This window comes from Lepisosteus platostomus, chromosome 11 (assembly GCF_059453375.1).
Source record: "Lepisosteus platostomus isolate fLepPlt1 chromosome 11, fLepPlt1.hap1, whole genome shotgun sequence".
NCBI classification, from domain to species: domain Eukaryota; kingdom Metazoa; phylum Chordata; class Actinopteri; order Semionotiformes; family Lepisosteidae; genus Lepisosteus; species Lepisosteus platostomus.
In genome coordinates, this window is record NC_142621.1 from 7646882 (window position 1) to 7666258 (window position 19377).

At 38.8% G+C, this 19377-nt stretch overlaps 2 protein-coding genes across 3 annotated transcripts; one reads left to right on the forward strand and one right to left on the reverse strand.

Annotated features, from left to right (window-relative positions):
• Window positions 1-726: 726 nt before the first annotated feature.
• Window positions 727-13756, forward strand: dhx9 (DEAH (Asp-Glu-Ala-His) box helicase 9). Of its 2 annotated transcripts, XM_088598177.1 has the most exons (28): window positions 727-755; window positions 1474-1602; window positions 1974-2114; window positions 2198-2336; window positions 2605-2744; window positions 3035-3183; window positions 4906-4952; window positions 5139-5275; window positions 5581-5670; window positions 6029-6190; window positions 6449-6526; window positions 6631-6822; window positions 6938-7079; window positions 7451-7533; window positions 7674-7830; window positions 8022-8119; window positions 8340-8553; window positions 8654-8748; window positions 9083-9156; window positions 9365-9517; window positions 9827-9987; window positions 10714-10825; window positions 11005-11166; window positions 11302-11429; window positions 11543-11772; window positions 11961-12076; window positions 12519-12719; window positions 12877-13756. In XM_088598177.1, the coding sequence occupies exons 2-28, from the start codon at window positions 1492-1494 to the stop codon at window positions 13154-13156; spliced, it is 3792 nt and encodes a 1263-aa protein (XP_088454303.1). In that variant the 5' UTR covers window positions 727-755; window positions 1474-1491; the 3' UTR covers window positions 13157-13756. The 2 variants fall into 2 exon arrangements, with proteins under 2 accessions (XP_088454303.1, XP_088454304.1); XM_088598178.1 differs by lacking the exons at window positions 727-755; window positions 1474-1602; window positions 1974-2114; ... (1 more) ...; window positions 2605-2744; window positions 3035-3183 and adding an exon at window positions 3247-4326.
• LOC148651896 (testicular spindle-associated protein SHCBP1L-like) lies at window positions 13733-19377 on the reverse strand. The gene is made up of 10 exons (XM_088598179.1): window positions 18955-19377; window positions 18097-18246; window positions 17618-17832; window positions 17190-17276; window positions 16135-16353; window positions 15796-15901; window positions 15431-15584; window positions 15091-15341; window positions 14739-14861; window positions 13733-14424 (listed from the first exon to the last, which is right to left on the reverse strand). The coding sequence occupies exons 1-10, from the start codon at window positions 19375-19377 to the stop codon at window positions 14164-14166; spliced, it is 1989 nt and encodes a 662-aa protein (XP_088454305.1). The 3' UTR covers window positions 13733-14163.

Here is a 19377-nt window from a genome sequence, read left to right on the forward strand (position 1 = left end):
CTGAGTAGCATCAGGGTACTAAAGTTATTGATTTCTATTAAATGCAGTTAGGCTGAATAGTTCTATATTCGAAATCTCAGCAACTTTGAGAATAACAACTTGATCACAGTCATTCTAAAAGCAGAAAAATCCAAAAACTATTCAACATCTAGATTAAAATTCACTCGAACTTTATGCAAACATGGGCCAATATTCTACGAGATCTCGGAGAAAAAAACATTTTATTGGAATTTCATTTTTTCAAAAACCTGCCTTCTGCCCTTTTCCTTCTGCGTGCACAAATTAGACATTAAAAAGGTCTGTATCCTACAAAACATGAGAATGTTAAGTGTAAACATAATGTTAAAGTACCTTTTCTCCAAGAACCAAGTTTTCTTTTTACCTTAATAAATTTATATTGCTAGGCAACAATTTATACCTTGAATGATACACCAATTCCCTATATAGAAGGAAAACTACATCACTAAACGTCCTAAATTTTGAAATGTTTGCCACAACCATGTCTATCAAATAATGCACACAGACGGTCAACGTGTGGCGTTTTTTACACCATATTGCTGCGGTTAACAGTCTTAAGGTTAGATTTTTTTTTTCTCGGCAGTCTTACGGTGAGACTGATTGATACGATGACTTTATTTTCTGAAAGTGTGTGGTCCAATATTGGATGGCCCCGCCCCCGGTATTATAGCTTGCTTCCGGGACGGCCATTTTGTATTTTGGTGAGGAAGTGGGTTCCTCTGCGACTGTTTATACAGGTTTGTGGGCCATTTATCTTGAAATCCTGTTTTGCAGACGTGAAAATGTGTGTGCAATTCCGAAAGATACCAAATATCCAGTGAAGCTGTACTGTTCAATGAATTGTGATAGCTTCAAGCCGGTATTTGCGAGTTAGCCTCTATTAACTGGTGTGACACGGGTTTTTGTCTCTGCATACCACACTGCGTTACTCTGGTGCTGCATTTCAGTTGCTTTGTAACTCAATGATATGATAGCAACGCCTGTTTTCATATATGTTTGAAGGTGCCACGCTCCTTTATTCAGATTTATTTTCTTGTCTGTGCAAACCTAAACTCTACACGCAAGAGGTTTTACAAGGGCAGGAGTACGTGCAGATAATGTAGAAAACATGGGTCCAACTGAAAGAATGCTTCATTTTTACAGAGCCAAAAACGATTCTGGCAATTGTGCTTTAAGCTTTCATCGTTAATTCACATGCAAAATCCTCATCAGCTGCTCAGCAGTAGCACAGCAAAAGTGTTGATCTTGAAAATGTCTACATAGTACAGTAGTGTTTAGTGTGCACTGAGTACTGCGGTCACGCACAGTGGGAGTTTTCAATTGATCTTTTGAAAATGTTGTATTCTAAGATGTATTTTATACGTGCACTCACACTTTTAGTTATATATATATAGTTTCTGATTTTTCCGTTCCGTGTTATTTTTTTTGTCAACATTTCATTCTTACACTTATCAGGAGTATTGCCAGCGCACGATGGGTGACATTAAAAACTTCCTTTACGCCTGGTGTGGAAAGAGGAAAGTCACTCCCAACTATGAAATTCGAGCAGCTGGAAACAAAAACCGACAGAAATTTATGTGTGAGGTATGCATCTTGTTGTGCGTTCTGTGTACTTTTGTTTTTCAGGTTGACTTCTGTATGATCTGTTTCAATGCAAGGCAGAACAAGTAGGTTAGCCTTAATATGTGGATGGTTCTACATTTATCCTGCTGCTTTATAGGTGATTACAGCTTCTTGGGAGTCATCTTCTTAAACCTACTTCAAATATCTTACAAATAATTCATCAGCAAGACCAAAAATAGTGATTAGGAAAATGTAAATACTTCTTTCTCTTAAACAATGGCTGCTTTGTTTTAGACTTCCAGCAGTTTTAAAATGGATCAGTGGTTCGGGAAGCTTGCGTGTTGTCAGATTGCCGCTAAAATGTGCAGTTTAATTCACTTGTGTCCTCTCAGGTCCGTGTCGAGGGTTTCAACTACACTGGAATGGGAAACTCCACCAATAAGAAGGATGCTCAAGCCAATGCTGCCAGAGATTTCGTCAATTACCTTGTCCGTATGGGGGAAGTGAATGCTAGTGACGTCCCTGCGTTGGGGGTTAGTAGGCGAATGTATTTGTAAATGGGTGTTAAGGTTACCGGTTAGTTGCTTTTATCCCAATGTTTTCTTTTGGTTTAAAGGCCAGTTTACCAGCGAGTGATTGTCCTGATGGTGGAGGAGGAGGAGGGGGAGGAGGAGGTGCAGGCAGTGGGGGCGGCTTTGGAAATCTGCCTCCAAATGGACCTATTCCTCCACACCTGATTGTAAAGGCTGAGCAAGGTGAGATGCCAGGAGATCCCCGGAGCAAGTAATAATGGGGTCTGATTACATGTGGTTGTCATATGAAGATATCAGACTGCCAATTGGCTGGCAGATGGATAATTAGAGCTTAATAGTGTTTTCTATAGGTAAAAAAAGAAAGTGTGTGTGTAGTGCTAATGGTGTCATCTATTAACAGTATAGTGACAGTATATACTAAACTGATGGACAGTGATATGGTAAAATGATTGTTGATTTGACCAGGAAAACTTCATTGTACACAACTCAGGTTCTGAAGCAGGACCTAGCTCGGGACCTGTTCCAGGGGTGACTGGTTTGGGCTATTCTGGTTTTAACAATGCCCAGTGGGATCGTGGCGCCAATCTTAAGGATTACTACTCAAAGAAGGAGGAACAAGAAGCACAAGCAGTAAGCCTTATTAATCCGTTATTCTGCAGTTTTCCAAGCTGGTTAACAGAATGGTTTTCAAACTTCATTTAATAAAGGAAAACATTAATGCATTCCATTTTTACGGTCTAATGTAAGTAACTTTATGATACTTGACATGAGATTAGTTTCTAGAGAATCTTTATCAAGCTATGGGTCAAATTTCCTTTCAGATTTTCCATAGAGAAGGTGCTTCCATAACCCTTTCCTTTTAAATGTTACACAGATGTCCATTATTACTAGTAACTCCTGCTTTTTTTTTTGTCTTGTAGACTCTCGAGTCTGAAGAAGTTGATTTGAATGCTGGGCTTCATGGTAACTGGACTCTAGAGAATGCCAAAGCCCGTCTGAACCAGTTCTTTCAGAAGGAAAAGAACCAATCAGACTACAAATACAGCCAAGTTGGGCCTGACCACAACAGGTCTGGGGGATCCACTGGAGGTTCTTTTGTCAGAAAATGTTTTTTGGTCATTTGTCCATTCCTTTGATATTCAGCTTTTCACCTTTTACTAGTGTTATGTGAACCATGCTTTGAGTGAATAGTGAAAAAATGTTATGGCAGCATCTCTGTTATGCAAATGTGATGATGATATGAAGTTATTTAAATGAGGAGTGTTAAAAGCTTTTAGTTTTGGCAGGTCAAGAGTTCTTAAGACTATATAACACTATGATCTTATTAATGCATTTAAACTCAGTTATGACTTTTTGGCTAAGTTACTGTGAAGCAGTTTTAGTGTTTTTCTAAGACATCGGCTTCTGTATCTGCATAAAAGTGTTGAAATGTGTATGCTGCTCTGCTGAAGCTGCAGTGTTTCTGTGAATTGATAATGTCCTAGGTGGGCAAGCCTTAAATCAAACTGTCTCCACTCTTTTGTGCATGTGAAAGGGTTAGCTGGGTTTGAATTGCAAAAACATAAGTGTCCTGATTTATAAAGTAAGGCAGTGGCTCTAGGTTTTTTCGGACGTTATTTCTGTGTGGTGACAGTATGTTTCTCAGCTAGCATGTGATACAGAGAGAGCTTTTTTGGGTGTATCATGAACCCCCAGGAAGGCTCGGAGAATATCAATGTTTTTAAGTCATACCTTGGTTTTTGTCATTGACATTTCAACAGTTGTATCCCTTTTGAGATCTCTGAATGTTCTGTCTCTGCAGACCTTATGTTACATTCTTAAACATTTAAAAATTGCACAACCTTAATGTGTTGCTGCATAATGGAAGATCTTCCTATTGCTTTATATTGTTTTTCGTTAAACGAGGTAATATTGTGGGAGATGGTAACACCAGAAATCACTATCTTAATGTTACAAAACATGTGACATGACTTAGGCATCACTAAGCTGTCACATGGTTGCATCCAGTGGGGGAACATAGTAACGTACATGGTTCTGATTTCTGGTGTTGCTGTTCCATTAGGTTTTCGAGAAGCCCACAAGGCAGATGGGACTAAGGTCATTGTTAAGCCTGGCAGAGAAACATACTGACATCCAAGATTAATTGTAGCAGTGGATAATAGGCCTCTAAGAGGCAAACTTCACTTTCTCTTGAAGCTGCTGTGCTTCAAAGGTCAGTTCTCCGTTGGTTTAAATAATTACACTTCATCGCTTCCTTTGTGAGTCTGCTATTGGTTAATGTATTGGCAGTCGTAATGGCTTTGACAGTACATTTTTTCTCTTCTAGGTGTTATTGAAATTTGCCTTCACTTCTTACATTTTGTAGATAACTGTTTTATCCGTAAAATCGAATGTTTAAATGTGCTTTTGTAGTTACAAAAACTGAAAGAAATGTTTTCTCTTCAGACCTGTCAGTTTATAAGGGTTGTGTTTCTTTCATAACCCGAAATTTAAAATGCAATTTATATACACAAAAAAAGCAGTCTTTGAAATCGCATCAATACAAAATTAGAAGGAGAAATAATGTATGTAGTTGTGTGTGCATCGCCAGCGTCCTTCAATTTGATAAAAGGTTGTGCTGAAGTGACTTGAGCCCTACATTTGAAGCTGGCAAAAATTAATTTTTGTGTCCGAACGCAACCACTCATTTCACTTACCAAGCTGTTTTTTATCTTCTGTAGTTAAATTATAGTATTGTTTTTATGTAAATGTTTGGAGAAAAATGCTGATCTCACCCTTTATGTTGTTACAGGAGTTTTATTGCTGAAATGAGTATTTTTGTAAGGCAACTGGGCAGAAGTAAGTATTATTCCTTCTTTTACACTTTGGATAAAAGTTAACTCATAATTCATTCCTTTTTTTTTTTGCTGAATTTTGTCTTAAACAGAAGACTTTTTACACTTGGATCTTTCCATAAACGTAATGTATTTGCGCTCCATTGTAAATGGATTCGGTCTGTGCCTAACCTGTTTTTATTTTTGACAGAAATCTTTGCCCGTGAGCATGGCTCTAACAAGAAGCTGGCTGCCCAGTCCTGTGCGCTCTCTCTTGTTAGACAGCTGTACCATCTTGGAGTAATTGAGGCTTACACGGGACAAACCAAAAAGAAGGAAGGAGAAACGGTGAGTGGGGTAGCTTTTGTGTAACGGGGCGTGTTGGAAAGAACTTTGAGATCGATTTGTGTCTGAGTCTTGAAATAAAGGGGGGTTTGCGACCTGGACTTCATTATCGAAAATGAATTATTTTTCCCTGACTTGAAATTTAAAAATCAACATGTTACAATTAAATTTCACTATGGCTATACACACATTGCTCAGGTGGCAGGCCTTTTGGATTAAATTCTGTTTCAGATGGTTCTTGAAAGGTCACATATAGCCGAATCAGACCACCACAGAAGTGTAAAACTTGTTGTTCTCTGTTCACGCAGCTGGAAGCCTTTGAAGTAAATGTTACTGACGATTTGCAGCGGCAGCTGCACTCTGTCGTTCAGGAGCTGGGCCTTCAGATTCCTCTACCGGTGAGCTCTCTTAAGACAAACATGGCTGGTGAAACTTCAGTAACATTACATTTGTTACAACCGAGAATTATGTATATGTTGAGTGTAATAGAAATGTAACGGGTGGAATTGTTGAGTGGCACACTATTTTAAAATCAAAGTACTCGTCAACATATTCCTTGTGTAAATACTCCAAACACTTTTTCACATGTTCTCTGAACCTGTGTTTTACTTTAAATATGCTTTGCTGGCAGACTGTTACTGTCACTGCTACAGTCTCTTAAGGACCCATTTGAATCTTTTTTTCCTCTAAGTCTTGGGTGAATTGCGAGAATAATATGAATGAATTTGGCAATTTTTGTTTTTTTTACATGCCCAGCCTGAAGCCCCAGGCAATCCAGTTTCATTGATACAGGGCAAAATTGCCCATTTTGAGCCTTCCCAGAAGCAGAGCATGGCTGGTGTAGTGCCCTGGTCACCACCACAAGTCAACTGGAACCCCTGGACAAGCAGTAATATTGATGATGGACCTCTTGCTTTTGTAAGTGCTGAGCTGTTTCTGTTCTTTCTGCATCATTAAGTAGTTTTAGTGCTCCCTGTGGCATTTTCATTTTACATATCTTGTGTGAGAAGATCTTGGGGAACGATCTGTGCTGCCTGACTTGTATTACCCATATTATTTCATTTGTGTTCAGTCTTTTGTGAATTTTCATTATTTGCTTTGAGAACACCACTACAGCTGAATGCAAGTTCTGGTGAGAAATTAAGGATTCTTTTTGTTTTGTTTTTTTCCTCCCAGTGTACCCCAGAGCAGATCAGTTCAGATCTACAAAATGAACTGATGTATCAGCTGGAACATGACCAAAATCTGCAACAGGTGTGCGTCACGTGCAGTACTTTATTTCTTTATTCTTTATGGTGCACAGAATTTCATCTTGTGGACACAGCATAATTTTGATCACCCAGACATCTCCATTTCAGATTCTTCAAGAGCGTGAGCAGCTGCCCGTGAAGAAGTTTGAACAGGAGATTATGACTGCAATCCACGGTAATTCTGTCGTCATCATTAGAGGTGCCACAGGCTGTGGAAAAACCACTCAGGTTCCGCAGTATATCCTGGATGAATACATCAAGAATGGAAAAGCTTCAGATTGTAACATTGTTGTCACCCAGGTAAGGATACAAAAAAAGTGTGGTTACTGAATGAGAGGACAACAAAGTAATCTAAAATAGACATGTAAAAACTGTCTAGAATACAACAAAATGCTGTTTATCTTTGTTTTGGTAGCCTCGCCGAATCAGTGCGGTTTCTGTAGCTGAACGTGTCGGCTCTGAGCGGGGCGAAGAATTGGGGAAAAGCTGTGGGTACAGTGTGCGTTTCGAGTCCATCCTGCCCAGACCTCACGCCAGCATTCTTTTCTGCACAGTGGGTAGGTGTCGCTTACAGTCGGAGATTTAGCCAGACCTGGGGAAATTTGTGTCTCCCTGGTGACACTGCAAACCCGCAGGTACTTGACAAGATGCAGGCGTGCTGAGAGTCATTATCACACCAATCAGTTGTGTGCCAGTTCTTAGAGAATCCCTGCTCACTATTTGGTTCTATCACTAGCTTTAGAAAAGAGATTGCTGGACTGAAGAGCTCAGTCTGTGCTCTGAACACAAGCCTGTTCCAATTCAGCCTTTACTTTGAAATGAGAGGCATAAGCTATAGCATTTCCATCTTGACAATGAGAGGATATTCAAATTCTAAGTAGGTTCATTTGGGTGTTTTTAATTGTAGTAATTTTTTTTTCTTCTGCAGGTGTACTGCTAAGAAAATTGGAATCTGGTATTCGAGGAATCAGTCATGTCATTGTGGATGAAATTCATGAAAGAGATCTGAATGTCAGTATTTCACATTTAATTTTTTAAAGATCTTAAAGCCTCAGTGATTTTGAATATAAAAATTCTGAGTATTTGTCTCATTGCAATCTTGTTTTTGAGATCTTAGTTGAAGAGGGACTGAAATGTTTTTCCTGTTGCAGACTGACTTTCTCATGGTTGTCCTGAGGGATGTTGTACAGGCTTTCCCAGAAATCAGAGTCATTCTCATGTCTGCTACTATTGACACCACCATGTTCCGTGAATATTTCTTCAACTCTCCAGTGATAGAGGTTTTTGGACGAACATATCCAGTTCAAGGTTTGTTTTTAAAATGCTTGAAAAATATTTTTTGCAGCTGTAATCAAGATTGTTTCATTACTTTTTGGATTAGGCATTAAGTTCATACTGATATAGTTTTTCACATGCAGACAACTTATCCAAAGTGTACTGTTTGTGTGACTGTGTATCATGCACAATGCAAGCCAAATAATGCAGTTTTCCTTATCAAGAGTATTTCCTGGAGGACTGTATCCAGATGACTCAGTTTGTTCCTCCCCCATCTGATAAAAAGAAAAAGGATAAAGATGAAGAGGGTGGAGATGAAGAGGTAATTCTTTATTGCTCTTTATCCTGATTTTGCTTGAATGCTTTCGACAGTAGCTCTACATGACCATAAGGTCACATTGTGATCCTACTGTGCAGTCAGTCCTGCCATTTATCAGTTTCATTGCAAAGTATGAATGTCTTATTACATTTATCCTAGATTAGCAAGCAGACTGTTGCAATTATTTAAATTTCAGTTATTTTTAAGCATCGCTCTGTTTCAGACAAACTGTAATGTTATATGTGGACCAGAATATGGCCCCGAGACCAAAAACTCCATGGCCCAGATAAATGAGAAGGAAACGCCCTTTGAACTGATTGAAGCTTTGCTGAAATACATTGAAACACTCAGCGTTCCTGGAGCTGTGCTGGTGTTCTTGCCTGGCTGGAATCTCATTTACTCTATGCAGAGGCATCTGGAGATGAATCCACATTTTGGTAGGTGGCTTTCTAATTCGGCACTGCAGAGATTTTGAAATAAGTGTTGCCCTTATGTGGATTTTATTTTATTGTTATTCATTTCCTCTCTTTTTCTTAGCAAGTCACCGCTACAGGGTTTTGCCTTTACACTCCCAGATTCCACGTGAGGAACAGAGGAGAGTGTTTGATCCTGTGCCTGACAATGTTACAAAGGTTAGTCATGTTCTGCAGTGTTTTATTGTTATAAACCTTTTTTTTAATATTTGGGTTCATAGGTGAAATGGATATTGTCTAATTTGGCTCCCACCAAATTAATTTGGCCTTAGTGGTATTTAAATTGCCCTTTAAACATGTGTTATAAAAAATTGCTAGAGCTGTGTAATTTCAGAAAAATGACAAATGTAGTTCAGAGCTAATTTTTATTATTTCTTCCCTTTAAAAAATGCATTCTGCATCTTTATATAGCTAAAACTCAATTGCTCTTAAAAACTATATGAACATTTTACAATGTTTGCACTGTATGTGAGAGATGATTTTGTTTTTACAGGTTATCTTGTCTACAAATATTGCAGAGACCAGTATTACAATCAATGATGTTGTCTATGTGATTGACTCCTGCAAGTAAGTTCTTGTTAATATTCTATCAACTTGTAAATTGTAGATCTGTTAAATCGCAAATCCATTAATAGGTCAAATAAGCAATTATATTTATTATAAGCTTATAAATTGACCCCCCCCCTGGGAACAAATCTACCTAGTTCTCCTTGATAGCCTACTTGTGCAATATGATTTGATGACTAAGAGCTGTGTTCTTGTTTTTAAATTAAAGGCAAAAGGTTAAACTGTTTACAGCCCACAACAACATGACTAACTATGCTACAGTCTGGGCATCCAAGACAAATTTGGAACAGCGGAAAGGCAGAGCTGGCCGAGTCCGACCTGGATTCTGTTTCCATCTGTGTAGCAGAACACGGTTTGAAAGGTAAAGCAAGTCCTCATTTACATGTTCGAAATGACCTAGTACAGAACATCTGGTCACTTTGCAAGCATTCATTTACATTTTCATCCTTTGGGTTTCTTTCATTTTTTTTCTAGCGCTGGTGTTAATTAGAAGAATCTTAGTTGACGCTCTCATCATTAGCTGAGCAGCACGCTGCTTAGAAACCTAGAAACAATCAATAGGGATTGCATTTCCAAGCACATTGGGATTGAAAACATCTTGATGCACGTAACAGTGAAATTCCTAAGATGACAAAAAAGTGAATCCTGTTCCTGCCATTTTTTTCCCCAGACTCGAAACGCATATGACCCCTGAGATTTTCCGTACTCCTCTGCATGAAGTAGCCCTCAGCATCAAGCTTCTAAGGCTTGGGGGCATTGGACATTTCTTATCAAAAGCTATTGAGCCTCCTCCCTTGGATGCAGTTATTGAAGCAGAGCATACTTTGAGAGGTACTATTTATACAAGTGGTCCTTAGTCTTGGTCCTGGGGGACCCACTGTCTGCTGGTTTTAGTTCTTCCTGGGCACTTAATCACTGGTACTAATTGGTGCTTATAATAAATCTGCTTGCTTGTTTGGGACTTTTTCTGTTCTCAGGCCTGGGTTTTAAAAATATTTTTAACTTGTTTAACATGTTAACATGCTTCAAGACTACAAACCACTTTTAAATTAAGGACTCTGCTAAACCTGACGTTTATTCACTTTAATGCGCTTGGGTACGATAAGCAACCTACAGCTTGCTAATTTAAGATTGTGTTCCTTACTTCTGCCTAAAAAAAAACTAATTTCATCATAAACTAGTCACATATTAACGGAGGAGTTGAAATGTCAGTGTATTCGTGCACTTAATATTTTTCAGTCTGCTTAATTAGTTGGTCACATCTGATCTCACAGATCTGAATGAAGGCTGTTTTTAAACCTTCATTCCCTAATTAAGAGGGTTGATATCAATTTCAAATTCCATTCAGGTTTTTATGACCTGAAAGCTAACTTTAAAAATAAAAACTGAAATCAATTAGCCTGTAATTAATTCAGCAGGAGCAAATACAACATTATAAAAGCAGGAACAACAGAACAAGGATCAAGCACCACTAATTTGCACATCAGGCTAATATAGTTTCTTGGCATTTTTTTTTAAACCTATCCAGTAATGCAAATGAACTTTTGTTATTTTAAGAACTGGATGCTTTGGATACCAATGATGAGTTGACCCCTCTAGGCAGAATCCTTGCCAAACTCCCCATTGAACCACGTCTTGGAAAGATGATGATTATGGGCTGCATTATCAAGTGAGTCTTATAATCTTTACAATTGGTTAATTTCATACCAGTCGTGCAATCTAAAGGTCTTAAATGTCCTTGTGTACTCATGACCTATATATAGAAGTTGTGAATGTGTATATATAAATGAATGAATGGATAAAAATTGCTTAGCAACTGCAGCAAGATTTTCCCTGCCTCTCTTCCAGTGTTGGTGATGCTGTGTGCACAATATCAGCCGCCACTTGTTTCCCCGAGCCTTTCATCAATGAAGGGAAGCGTCTGGGGTTTGTCCACAGGAACTTTGCAGGGACTAGGTTCTCGGATCACGTAGCCCTTCTTTCCGTGTTCCAGGCCTGGGATGATGCCAGGTACGTTCGTTTAAATGTCTAATCCAAATTTTAAACTCTATTCTTAATATCCAATCCTGTGGTTAATCCTCATACATCTAGTTCTGTAACTCCATGACTGTCTTTATTGCCAGATATTCTTGTCTTTACTTGTAGAATGGGTGGCGAAGACGCAGAAGCTCGATTTTGTGAGCACAAAAGGCTAAACATGGCCACTCTGCGGATGACATGGGAGGCTAAAGTGCAGCTTAAGGATATCCTCGTTAATTCTGGATTTCCCGAAGGTAAACATTTTGTGGTGTTTTCACTTGATTGGGGAAACCTAGAAATTGTGGGTTTGTTTTGAAGTATGTATAATTTTGCTTTTGAGTTTTCAGAAGGTTGTTTTATTTTTCAGAGTGCTTGATGACACAGATGTTCAATAACTTCGGGCCAGATAACAATCTGGATGTGGTCATCTCCTTGCTGACATTTGGCTTTTATCCCAACGTTTGCTATCACAAGGAGAAAAGGAAGATCCTCACCACCGAGGGGCGCAATGCTTTAATCCACAAATCCTCTGTTAACTGTCCCTTCAGCAGCCAAGACATGAAATATCCTTCACCATTCTTTGTGTTTGGAGAAAAGGTGAGTTTGCTCATGAGGGATGCAGAAGGGTATAATGTAAAAGCATGTCAATTTTAACTGCAAAATATTTTTCTTATTTGGGCAGTGAAAGCAACTGCAATCATAATAAATGAAATTTGTGGGCATTCAGAAGGGATAGTTGTTGTAACCCTGATTTCATATAACACTGCATTTTAAATTTTGTGCAGATCAGGACAAGGGCCATCTCGGCAAAAGGAATGACTTTGGTCAGCCCTCTTCAGCTGATTCTGTTTGGGTCAAAGAAAATCACTTCAGATGGTGAACTTATTTTACTTGATGAATGGTAAATATCGATTCTGTATTCTTTTGCCTATATAATAAGTTTGTTATAAATTAATATTAGTAATTATTAACCAGAATTAACTACAAATATGAAATTGTGTTTCTGAATCTGCATAGTACAGAAAATAAATTATTTGGAGTATATATATTTACTGCTTGTACTCTCAACTATTCATTTTTTGACTTGTTTCACAAGAACCTGTAAAGGCTGCCTCGGCCTATACTACTGGTAGCCTGGGATTCTCACTTTTCTTTTTATGTCCATGACAGTCTAGTTTATATAAAGGATTATCCTTTCACTAGAACGCATGGATGAAATACTCTAGCTTTGACTGAAATTCCAGAAGAGCTTTTGCATATAGTATAGTAAATTGCATATAGTAAGGTTGTTCCAGCTATACCTGAGGCCCAGTACTATTGGGTGAATTGTCATCTCTTTCTAGGATAAAACTGAAGATGCCTCATGATGTTGCTGCCTGTATTGCTGCTCTCAGAACAGGAGTAGAGGCACTTGTTGTCGAAGTAACTAAAGATCCTGAATACATAAGACAGATGGGTCCTGTGAATGAACGCATGTTGAACATCATTCGTCAAATTTCAAAACCCTCTGCCGCAGGGATACACCTAATGGTGAACAACTCAAGGTAATTAAATTTTTCTGATATTTGGTTTTGAGCTGTGCCCTGAAGGTCAGCTGAATTGTTCATGACATCTTGTATTAAACCAACAGGATATTCATCTAGTTATCCAGTTTGAACATTTTTTTTTTCTCTGTGACAAATAATGATTTTTATTTTCCAGGTTTGGGGATGGCCCACGGCCTCCGAAGATGGCGCGGTATGAGGGTGGTGGGGGCTACAGAGGCCGAGGAGGCTACCAGGGCGGGGGTGGCTATGGAGGAGGGGGTGGCTACGGAAGAGGTGGTGGATACGGAGGATTTGGAAATGGAGGCGGTGGTGGTGGATACAGAGGAGGGGGCTATGGAGGAGGGGGTGGAGGCTTCAGAGGCTCAGGCTATGGGGGATACAGGGGAGGTGGAGGACACAGGGGAGGAGGGGGTTACAGAGGTGGTGCATTTTAGAAGCCGTTTATGCTAAAGGGATACTGCTTGGGTGTATTTTTCCTAAAAGGCCATGGTGTATGGAAATCCTTATGTTCAGTAAACCTTTAAAACTTTGGACTTGTGGTTCTCAGAGGTTGTTTTTTTTTACTTTCAATCTGTCTTTGTGGAGTTTGTTTCTAAATTTAGTATGCAGTTAGTGCTTTAGGTCATGTGTGCCCAACTCCAGGTATCAATATATGCTGTCCAGCAGATTTTCTAGGTCTCTTTAAATCCATCCTCTTAAGAATGAGAAATTTGATTTGTACAGTTAAGCAAATATTGAGTTTAGTTAGGTAATTAAGGGCTCATGAGGAAGAAAAAGCAGAAACTGTCTGGTCCTCCAGGACAGGAGTTTTATACCTCTGAGCGAAGATATTCAGTTCTCGATCTCTGCACAGTGAATTGCAATAGAATGCTTGTAAAATATCTGGACTTCAGCTAGGCTTGGAGTGTCAAATTGTTTTAAAATAAAAGGCAAATCTGTATGTCAAATGTAAGGAATCCACTAAATGTAAAAAAGGCAATATGTGAATAACAAACTCTACCCACAGTGGATTTAAATAAAACATTTAAAGTTGATTTTATTGGTTTGCTTTAAGTAGTCTTTCCATGGTACACATTTGTAATAAACATCAATAATACATGGCGTAATGCACCATACAGTATGAAGATTGGGAACTTTTAAAATATAGTTTTCAGGTTTTTAACAACATTTGAGAGAGCAATCTTTCATCCATCCATTTTTAACTTAAAAATATCAGTGTTCAGTTCCATTCAGCTTAAATGAATTTGTAGGTAAACAAAACTTTTATTAATCTGTGGTACTGGGGAGTGGATTTGTATGTGGATTTTAGGATGGAACCACTCCTGTAGCTGATTTGAGTTTTTTACAACTCCTAAAGAACTGAATGGAATGTTTTTGATAAACATAAAAAGGCACATTAAAAGTTTTCATAGTTAAAAAATATATCTTGGATTTTGTCAGATTAAGAAGATGCAGAAATATTATGGAGACACCCAATGTCTCCCATGGTATTGGCTTCAAGTTTATTAGTATTAATTTCAAGACTAAGGTTTTGTATTGCCTTTGAAAGGAGATCTGTCTCTCTTTGGTCTCCACTAGAAAGCTGCTCCAGATCATCCTCATGTATTTGACAAAGATTATTGGGTCCAACGATGGTTACTCCATAGCCTTGGTTGTTATGAATATAGTTATTGCACATCTTCAGTTTTGGCTCTGGAAGAACCTGTTAATAAATCAATATATAACAAGCCATTGAGTATCCATAATGCTACTGTGCTCTGTGTTACAAAAGGATGAACATCCAACATTTATTATTAAAATGAAGTGTCTGGTCTCCATGTTAAAGCCAGTTTGGCATTTAACTTTTTCTAAAATACTGCTTTTGATTAATCAAATCATCTTTCAAGTAAAAATAGTCAAGAAGTAAATATACTTAAGTTACACTTAAAAGTAAAATGAGTAATCTAAAACACGTTTAAGCATTTATGATTCAGAATATATCTGATTTAACATTAAGAAGGTTTGTATAGGTGTTACCTTTACAGAGATGCCTCCTAGTGAGGTTTTCAAGATATCTTTGGTCTTGAAATTGCTACAGTGGTGGATATTATTCCCCTCCAGTTCTGCAACACTTCCAGGATACAGTTCTACCCCTGCCCCCTGGAGAGAATAAATACTTACACTCAGTTATTAAATTAGGTATATAATGGAAGATGGAGACAAGTCATTCAACATGTTATGTGGCTGAAAATTAATTCAACTGTCATTAAAGGAAATAACCTAACATTTACCTTTATAATATTTTAGATACTTAACAGGCAGCTATGCATGTATGGCAGTATGTCTTTTAAAATGAGTTTCAAAGATGAGAGTTTTTTTGTTAGGTTACCTGAGCACCAAAGATCTCACAGTTTTTCATAACCAAAGTAGCTCCTGTCAGAACGCAGATGCCAGTCCCTTCGCACTTCAGTATGCAATTCTCCAAAGTCATTTGACCAGATTCTACTACTATAATGCCATCACAGGTCTCACGCTGAACTAAAGTTAGGTTCATCAGAGTTACATTTGAGGCTTTGGATGCAATAAAAGTGTCATGTGTGGGATCTGAAAAAATAACTGCATCTTTTTGGTTTCTAGTTCCTAAAGACAAAAAATAAAGCAATTAAAAAGTCACCATGTGTGCAGTGTATAGCATATATGAATTAACATTGAGTTCAATTAATTTGTACCTTGTATAGTGATGTCATCTACCAAACAACTAAGTGCGGCAGCCTGATATTTCCCTGGGAAAACCATCACTATGTCTCCAGAGAAGCAGGAGTCTAGAGCTTCAGATAGACTGTCATGCTGTTGAATCAGGGTGTCAGCAGAGAGGTTCTTTATCTGCTCTTCCAAAGAAAGATGCTCCATTTAAACAGTGTAAAAGAATTTCACACAGTTCTCTTCAGTTTTGGTTATTAGTTGAAGAGCTATTCTACACAAAATGTTAAAAGTGTAATACTGCAGTGGTTTATTTAGCAAGTAACTGAAATTTTCAAAAAAAGTAAAGTATTAACTGATAATTTTGACTTATGAAAACTTTTTACAAACATACCATATCAGCTGTCATTATCTGGGTTACTATATGGTTTACAATTTTTCCAGAGGCCCTTTGACCTTTTCTTCGTTTAAATATTCTGGGAAAGAATGGTCCATGAGCCCTGTGATCAAGGAAAGAATTATTGTTTAACATGCTTCCGATATCTGCTTTCGATTATGTCAGCTTGTCCCCCTTAAACCCGCTTAAAGGTTAAAGATGTTTAAAAACCTAATACAAAACATTACTTCACCTAGCAATGAAAAGCTACTATACAATGTTAAATCAAAAGATGAATGATGTAATATGGTGACTGGGGAACTAATGAAGCTCTTAAAATATAAATAAAACTCTTACCTGAGGCGCAAGTCTTCCCATAATCTTAGAAATCTAGCAAGCATTAAGATTTCATAGTGCTTTTTCCAGCATTCAACAGCTTCTATAGGTAATGGATCATCTCCAATGGTGCTCTGATACTCAGTCAGCTCTAATTGTTTATTCCTGTATTCCTCTAGGGTCTTCTTAAAGCGCGTACCAATTGGGCCTGGAATAGTCCCATCCTGAATGTCATAGTACCTGTAAAAGGCATGGATGTAAGATGTAAAAACAATTTGGAAATTTTAAAATAGAAGTTACATTTCCTAACTTAATACTAGAGCTACAGGGAGTGGGGGAAAATACAAGGAACCACTGGGGTAAACAAAAACACCAAATATATTGGCGGGAAAAAAGAGCATCCACATGCAAATAATGCTACCAACAAGTAATGGGCTACCAAGCAAGCAAATGTAACATGTTCAGATGAATCATCCTTTACTATGTTCTCGACAAACATGATGTGTGCCGACTTTTAAGAACTCTACTACCCTGAGTGCTTGGTAGGGTTCCATAATGTTGTAGGGCACAACTTCCTTAGTTTGGGTTCATTTGTTCCATTAGAAGAAAAGGTCAATACTGTACATATTGTTATTTAGTGATACTCATCATCTTTACACCATGCTGTAACATTTCTTTCTTGCTGGGAGCGGTGTCTTTCAGGGTGACAATGCTGCTATCCACAGTGCATGTATGATTGCCCAATGGTTTAATGAGCATGACATTGCTGTTGTCCATACTGTATGTTATGGCCTCAGTCACCAGATCTCAACCCAATCAAGCTTTTAATGGATATTCTGGAATGATGCCTTAATGACTCTTCTGCACCTCTATTATTTAGCACTGAATTGACTCTGTTGTGGGAAAAAAAGATGTCACATCCATTCTGCAGAATTCCGGACTGCAGTCGATTCTATACTACAGGAAACAGAGGTAGCTCAACACCTATTAAGTGAAGTTACATTGGTGTTTCCATTTTTGCCCATTTATCTTTGTGGTTTTAATTTCTTGCTTGAATGGCAAGTGTAAACACTCACAGCTGTAGGCGTTTCTCAATAACGCCAGCATATTCTTCACATTCCTCTTCATCATCCCAGTCTCTCCAGAGAACATCATAGAAAAACCTTGATTTGTCAAAATGTAAATTAAGTTAGAATGTTACATAACCATCTGTGTTGTAGAGAGCTGTTCTACATAGAATATTCAGCCTTCTTTAATGTGTGTTCACATAAAACCAATAAACATCATCTCTAAAAGAACTCAAATCTGAACACTTAATTGATGTTCTGTAAAACACTGAGGAACAATTTACTAGTGTTTTATAATGACAAGAATACTTCATGACAATCATTGGAATTATGTAATTTTTCAATTAATTAACAAATAAAAGCCATAAAGGACCAATTTTATACCAATACAACTAATTTTCGCAGTGTGCCTATTAAATAAAAATCAAATACTGTACCGTGCATTTTCCAAAGCTTGGGCAATGTTTTTCATTGAACTATCTAATCCCTCTATGGGGTATACATCCAGAACTGGGACACGGTAATCATGTTCTTTCAATATTTCCTCAGCTAGCTCTCTTGGCAGATTAGAAATATTTGAAGAAAATGGCTCCACAATGGAAACAGTGACTCGCAGAGGAGGAAGCATTTCTTGACATGGCTTGCTGTTCACCTAAAATAGTTTTTTTTACCGATTTAAGTATACAGCACAATGTGCATTAAACTGTAAAATACAAAATTAACAAAATACACACTTTATTGTAGTCGTAAAGGAGAATGTTTACCTAAACAAGTTAATTTTTTTTTTTTAATTGCAGGATTCTTATTCACTTTTAATGTCTTGTTTTCAAATTGATGTTTCCCCACTTGCTGTAGATGAGATATTTTTCTTAAGTCTTTATAAAATGACTTCAAGGTCAATTTCAGAACAACGTACCTCAACTAGAATACCAAGATAAGGTATCTGGCCATCTTCACAGTTTCTAAAGAAGTACTCTGGATTTGTTTTCCATACTCCGATCCAAGAACTGTTAGTGGCAAGGTTTTTGATCAAATAGTTGCTTAGAGCTTCATCGGCATCTTCTGCCTAAAGATCAGATAGAGGTATGGTACTAATAATAACAATTGCTCACGTTTATATAGTGCTTTTCTGGACACTCCACTCAAAGCGCTTTACAGGTAATGGGGATCCCCTTCACCACCACCAATGTGCAGCCCCCACCTGGATGATGCGATGGCAGCCACAGTGTGCCAGTATGTTCACCACACACTAGCTCTCAGTGGGGAGGAGAGCAGAGTAATGAAGCCAATTCATAGATGGGGATTATTAGGAGGCCATGATTGGTAAGGGCCAATGGGAAATTTGGCCAGAATGCTGGGGTTACACCCCTACTCTTTTCGAGAAATGCCCTGGGATTTGTAATGCCCACAGAGAGTCAGGACCTCGGTTTTATGTCTCATCCGAAGGACGGCGCCTGTTTACAGTATAGTGTCCCCGTCACTATACTGGGGCATTAGGACCCACATGGACTGCAGGGTGAGCGCCCCCTGCTGGCTCCACTAACACCTCTTCCAGCAGCAAGCTTAGTTTTTCCCAGGAGGTCTCCCATCCAGGTACTGACCAGGCTCACACCTGCTGAGCTTCAGTGGGTGACAGACCCTCTTTTTCATGAAGATAAAGCTCGTTAGGAAAGGGTTAGCAGGTAAAAACCAGCAGCCGTGGCTTGGAGCTCCGAGGCGGTCTCTGGTAGGAGATGCTCACATTGCGTGACTGAAGTTTGTACTATTACTGTACCTTGCATTGTCCCAGAATCTGGTCGCAGAACAGGGCAGCCCTCTCCACATGGCTGAATCTGTGACTGGAGATGTAAACTGGCGGCAGGTTCAGTGCTTGCTGTGTCGTCTCAGCACACCCCTCTCCCTCAGGTGACGGTGTGAGAAGCCTCCTCCGCACGGCTGTCTTCGGGTGGAGGCCTGGCGTCTCCGAGCCGGTTTCCACACCTGCAGCCCTGACCTCGGGGCACTGCTGTGGGGCCTCTGGTGCGTCTGGTTTCATATTTTCTCCTTCCTCCGACCCTCGCTCTGCGTTGTGGTCGGCCGTACCACCCGTTAAGGGGCCGTGTTTCGGTGAGCTCGGAGAACCGTTTAAAAACATTTGAAAGCCTCTAGTGTTTTTTTCTCCTCGTCGTATGCGTTCGTTGCGTCTTCCGTTGGACAT

Coding starts and splice junctions, on each gene's coding strand:
- dhx9 (XM_088598177.1), top strand. CDS start 1,492: ATGGGTGACATTAAAAACTTCCTTTACGCCTGGTGTGGAAAGAGGAAA. Junction 2,745..3,034: donor AGGAACAAGAAGCACAAGCA/GTAAGCCTTATT, acceptor TTTGTCTTGTAG/ACTCTCGAGTCTGAAGAAGT. Junction 6,823..6,937: donor GTAACATTGTTGTCACCCAG/GTAAGGATACAA, acceptor TTGTTTTGGTAG/CCTCGCCGAATCAGTGCGGT.
- LOC148651896 (XM_088598179.1), bottom strand. CDS start 19,377: ATGTCCAACGGAAGACGCAACGAACGCATACGACGAGGAGAAAAAAAC. Junction 15,342..15,430: donor AGATGACATCACTATACAAG/GTACAAATTAAT, acceptor TTTTGTCTTTAG/GAACTAGAAACCAAAAAGAT. Junction 14,425..14,738: donor TAGGAGGCATCTCTGTAAAG/GTAACACCTATA, acceptor ATTTATTAACAG/GTTCTTCCAGAGCCAAAACT.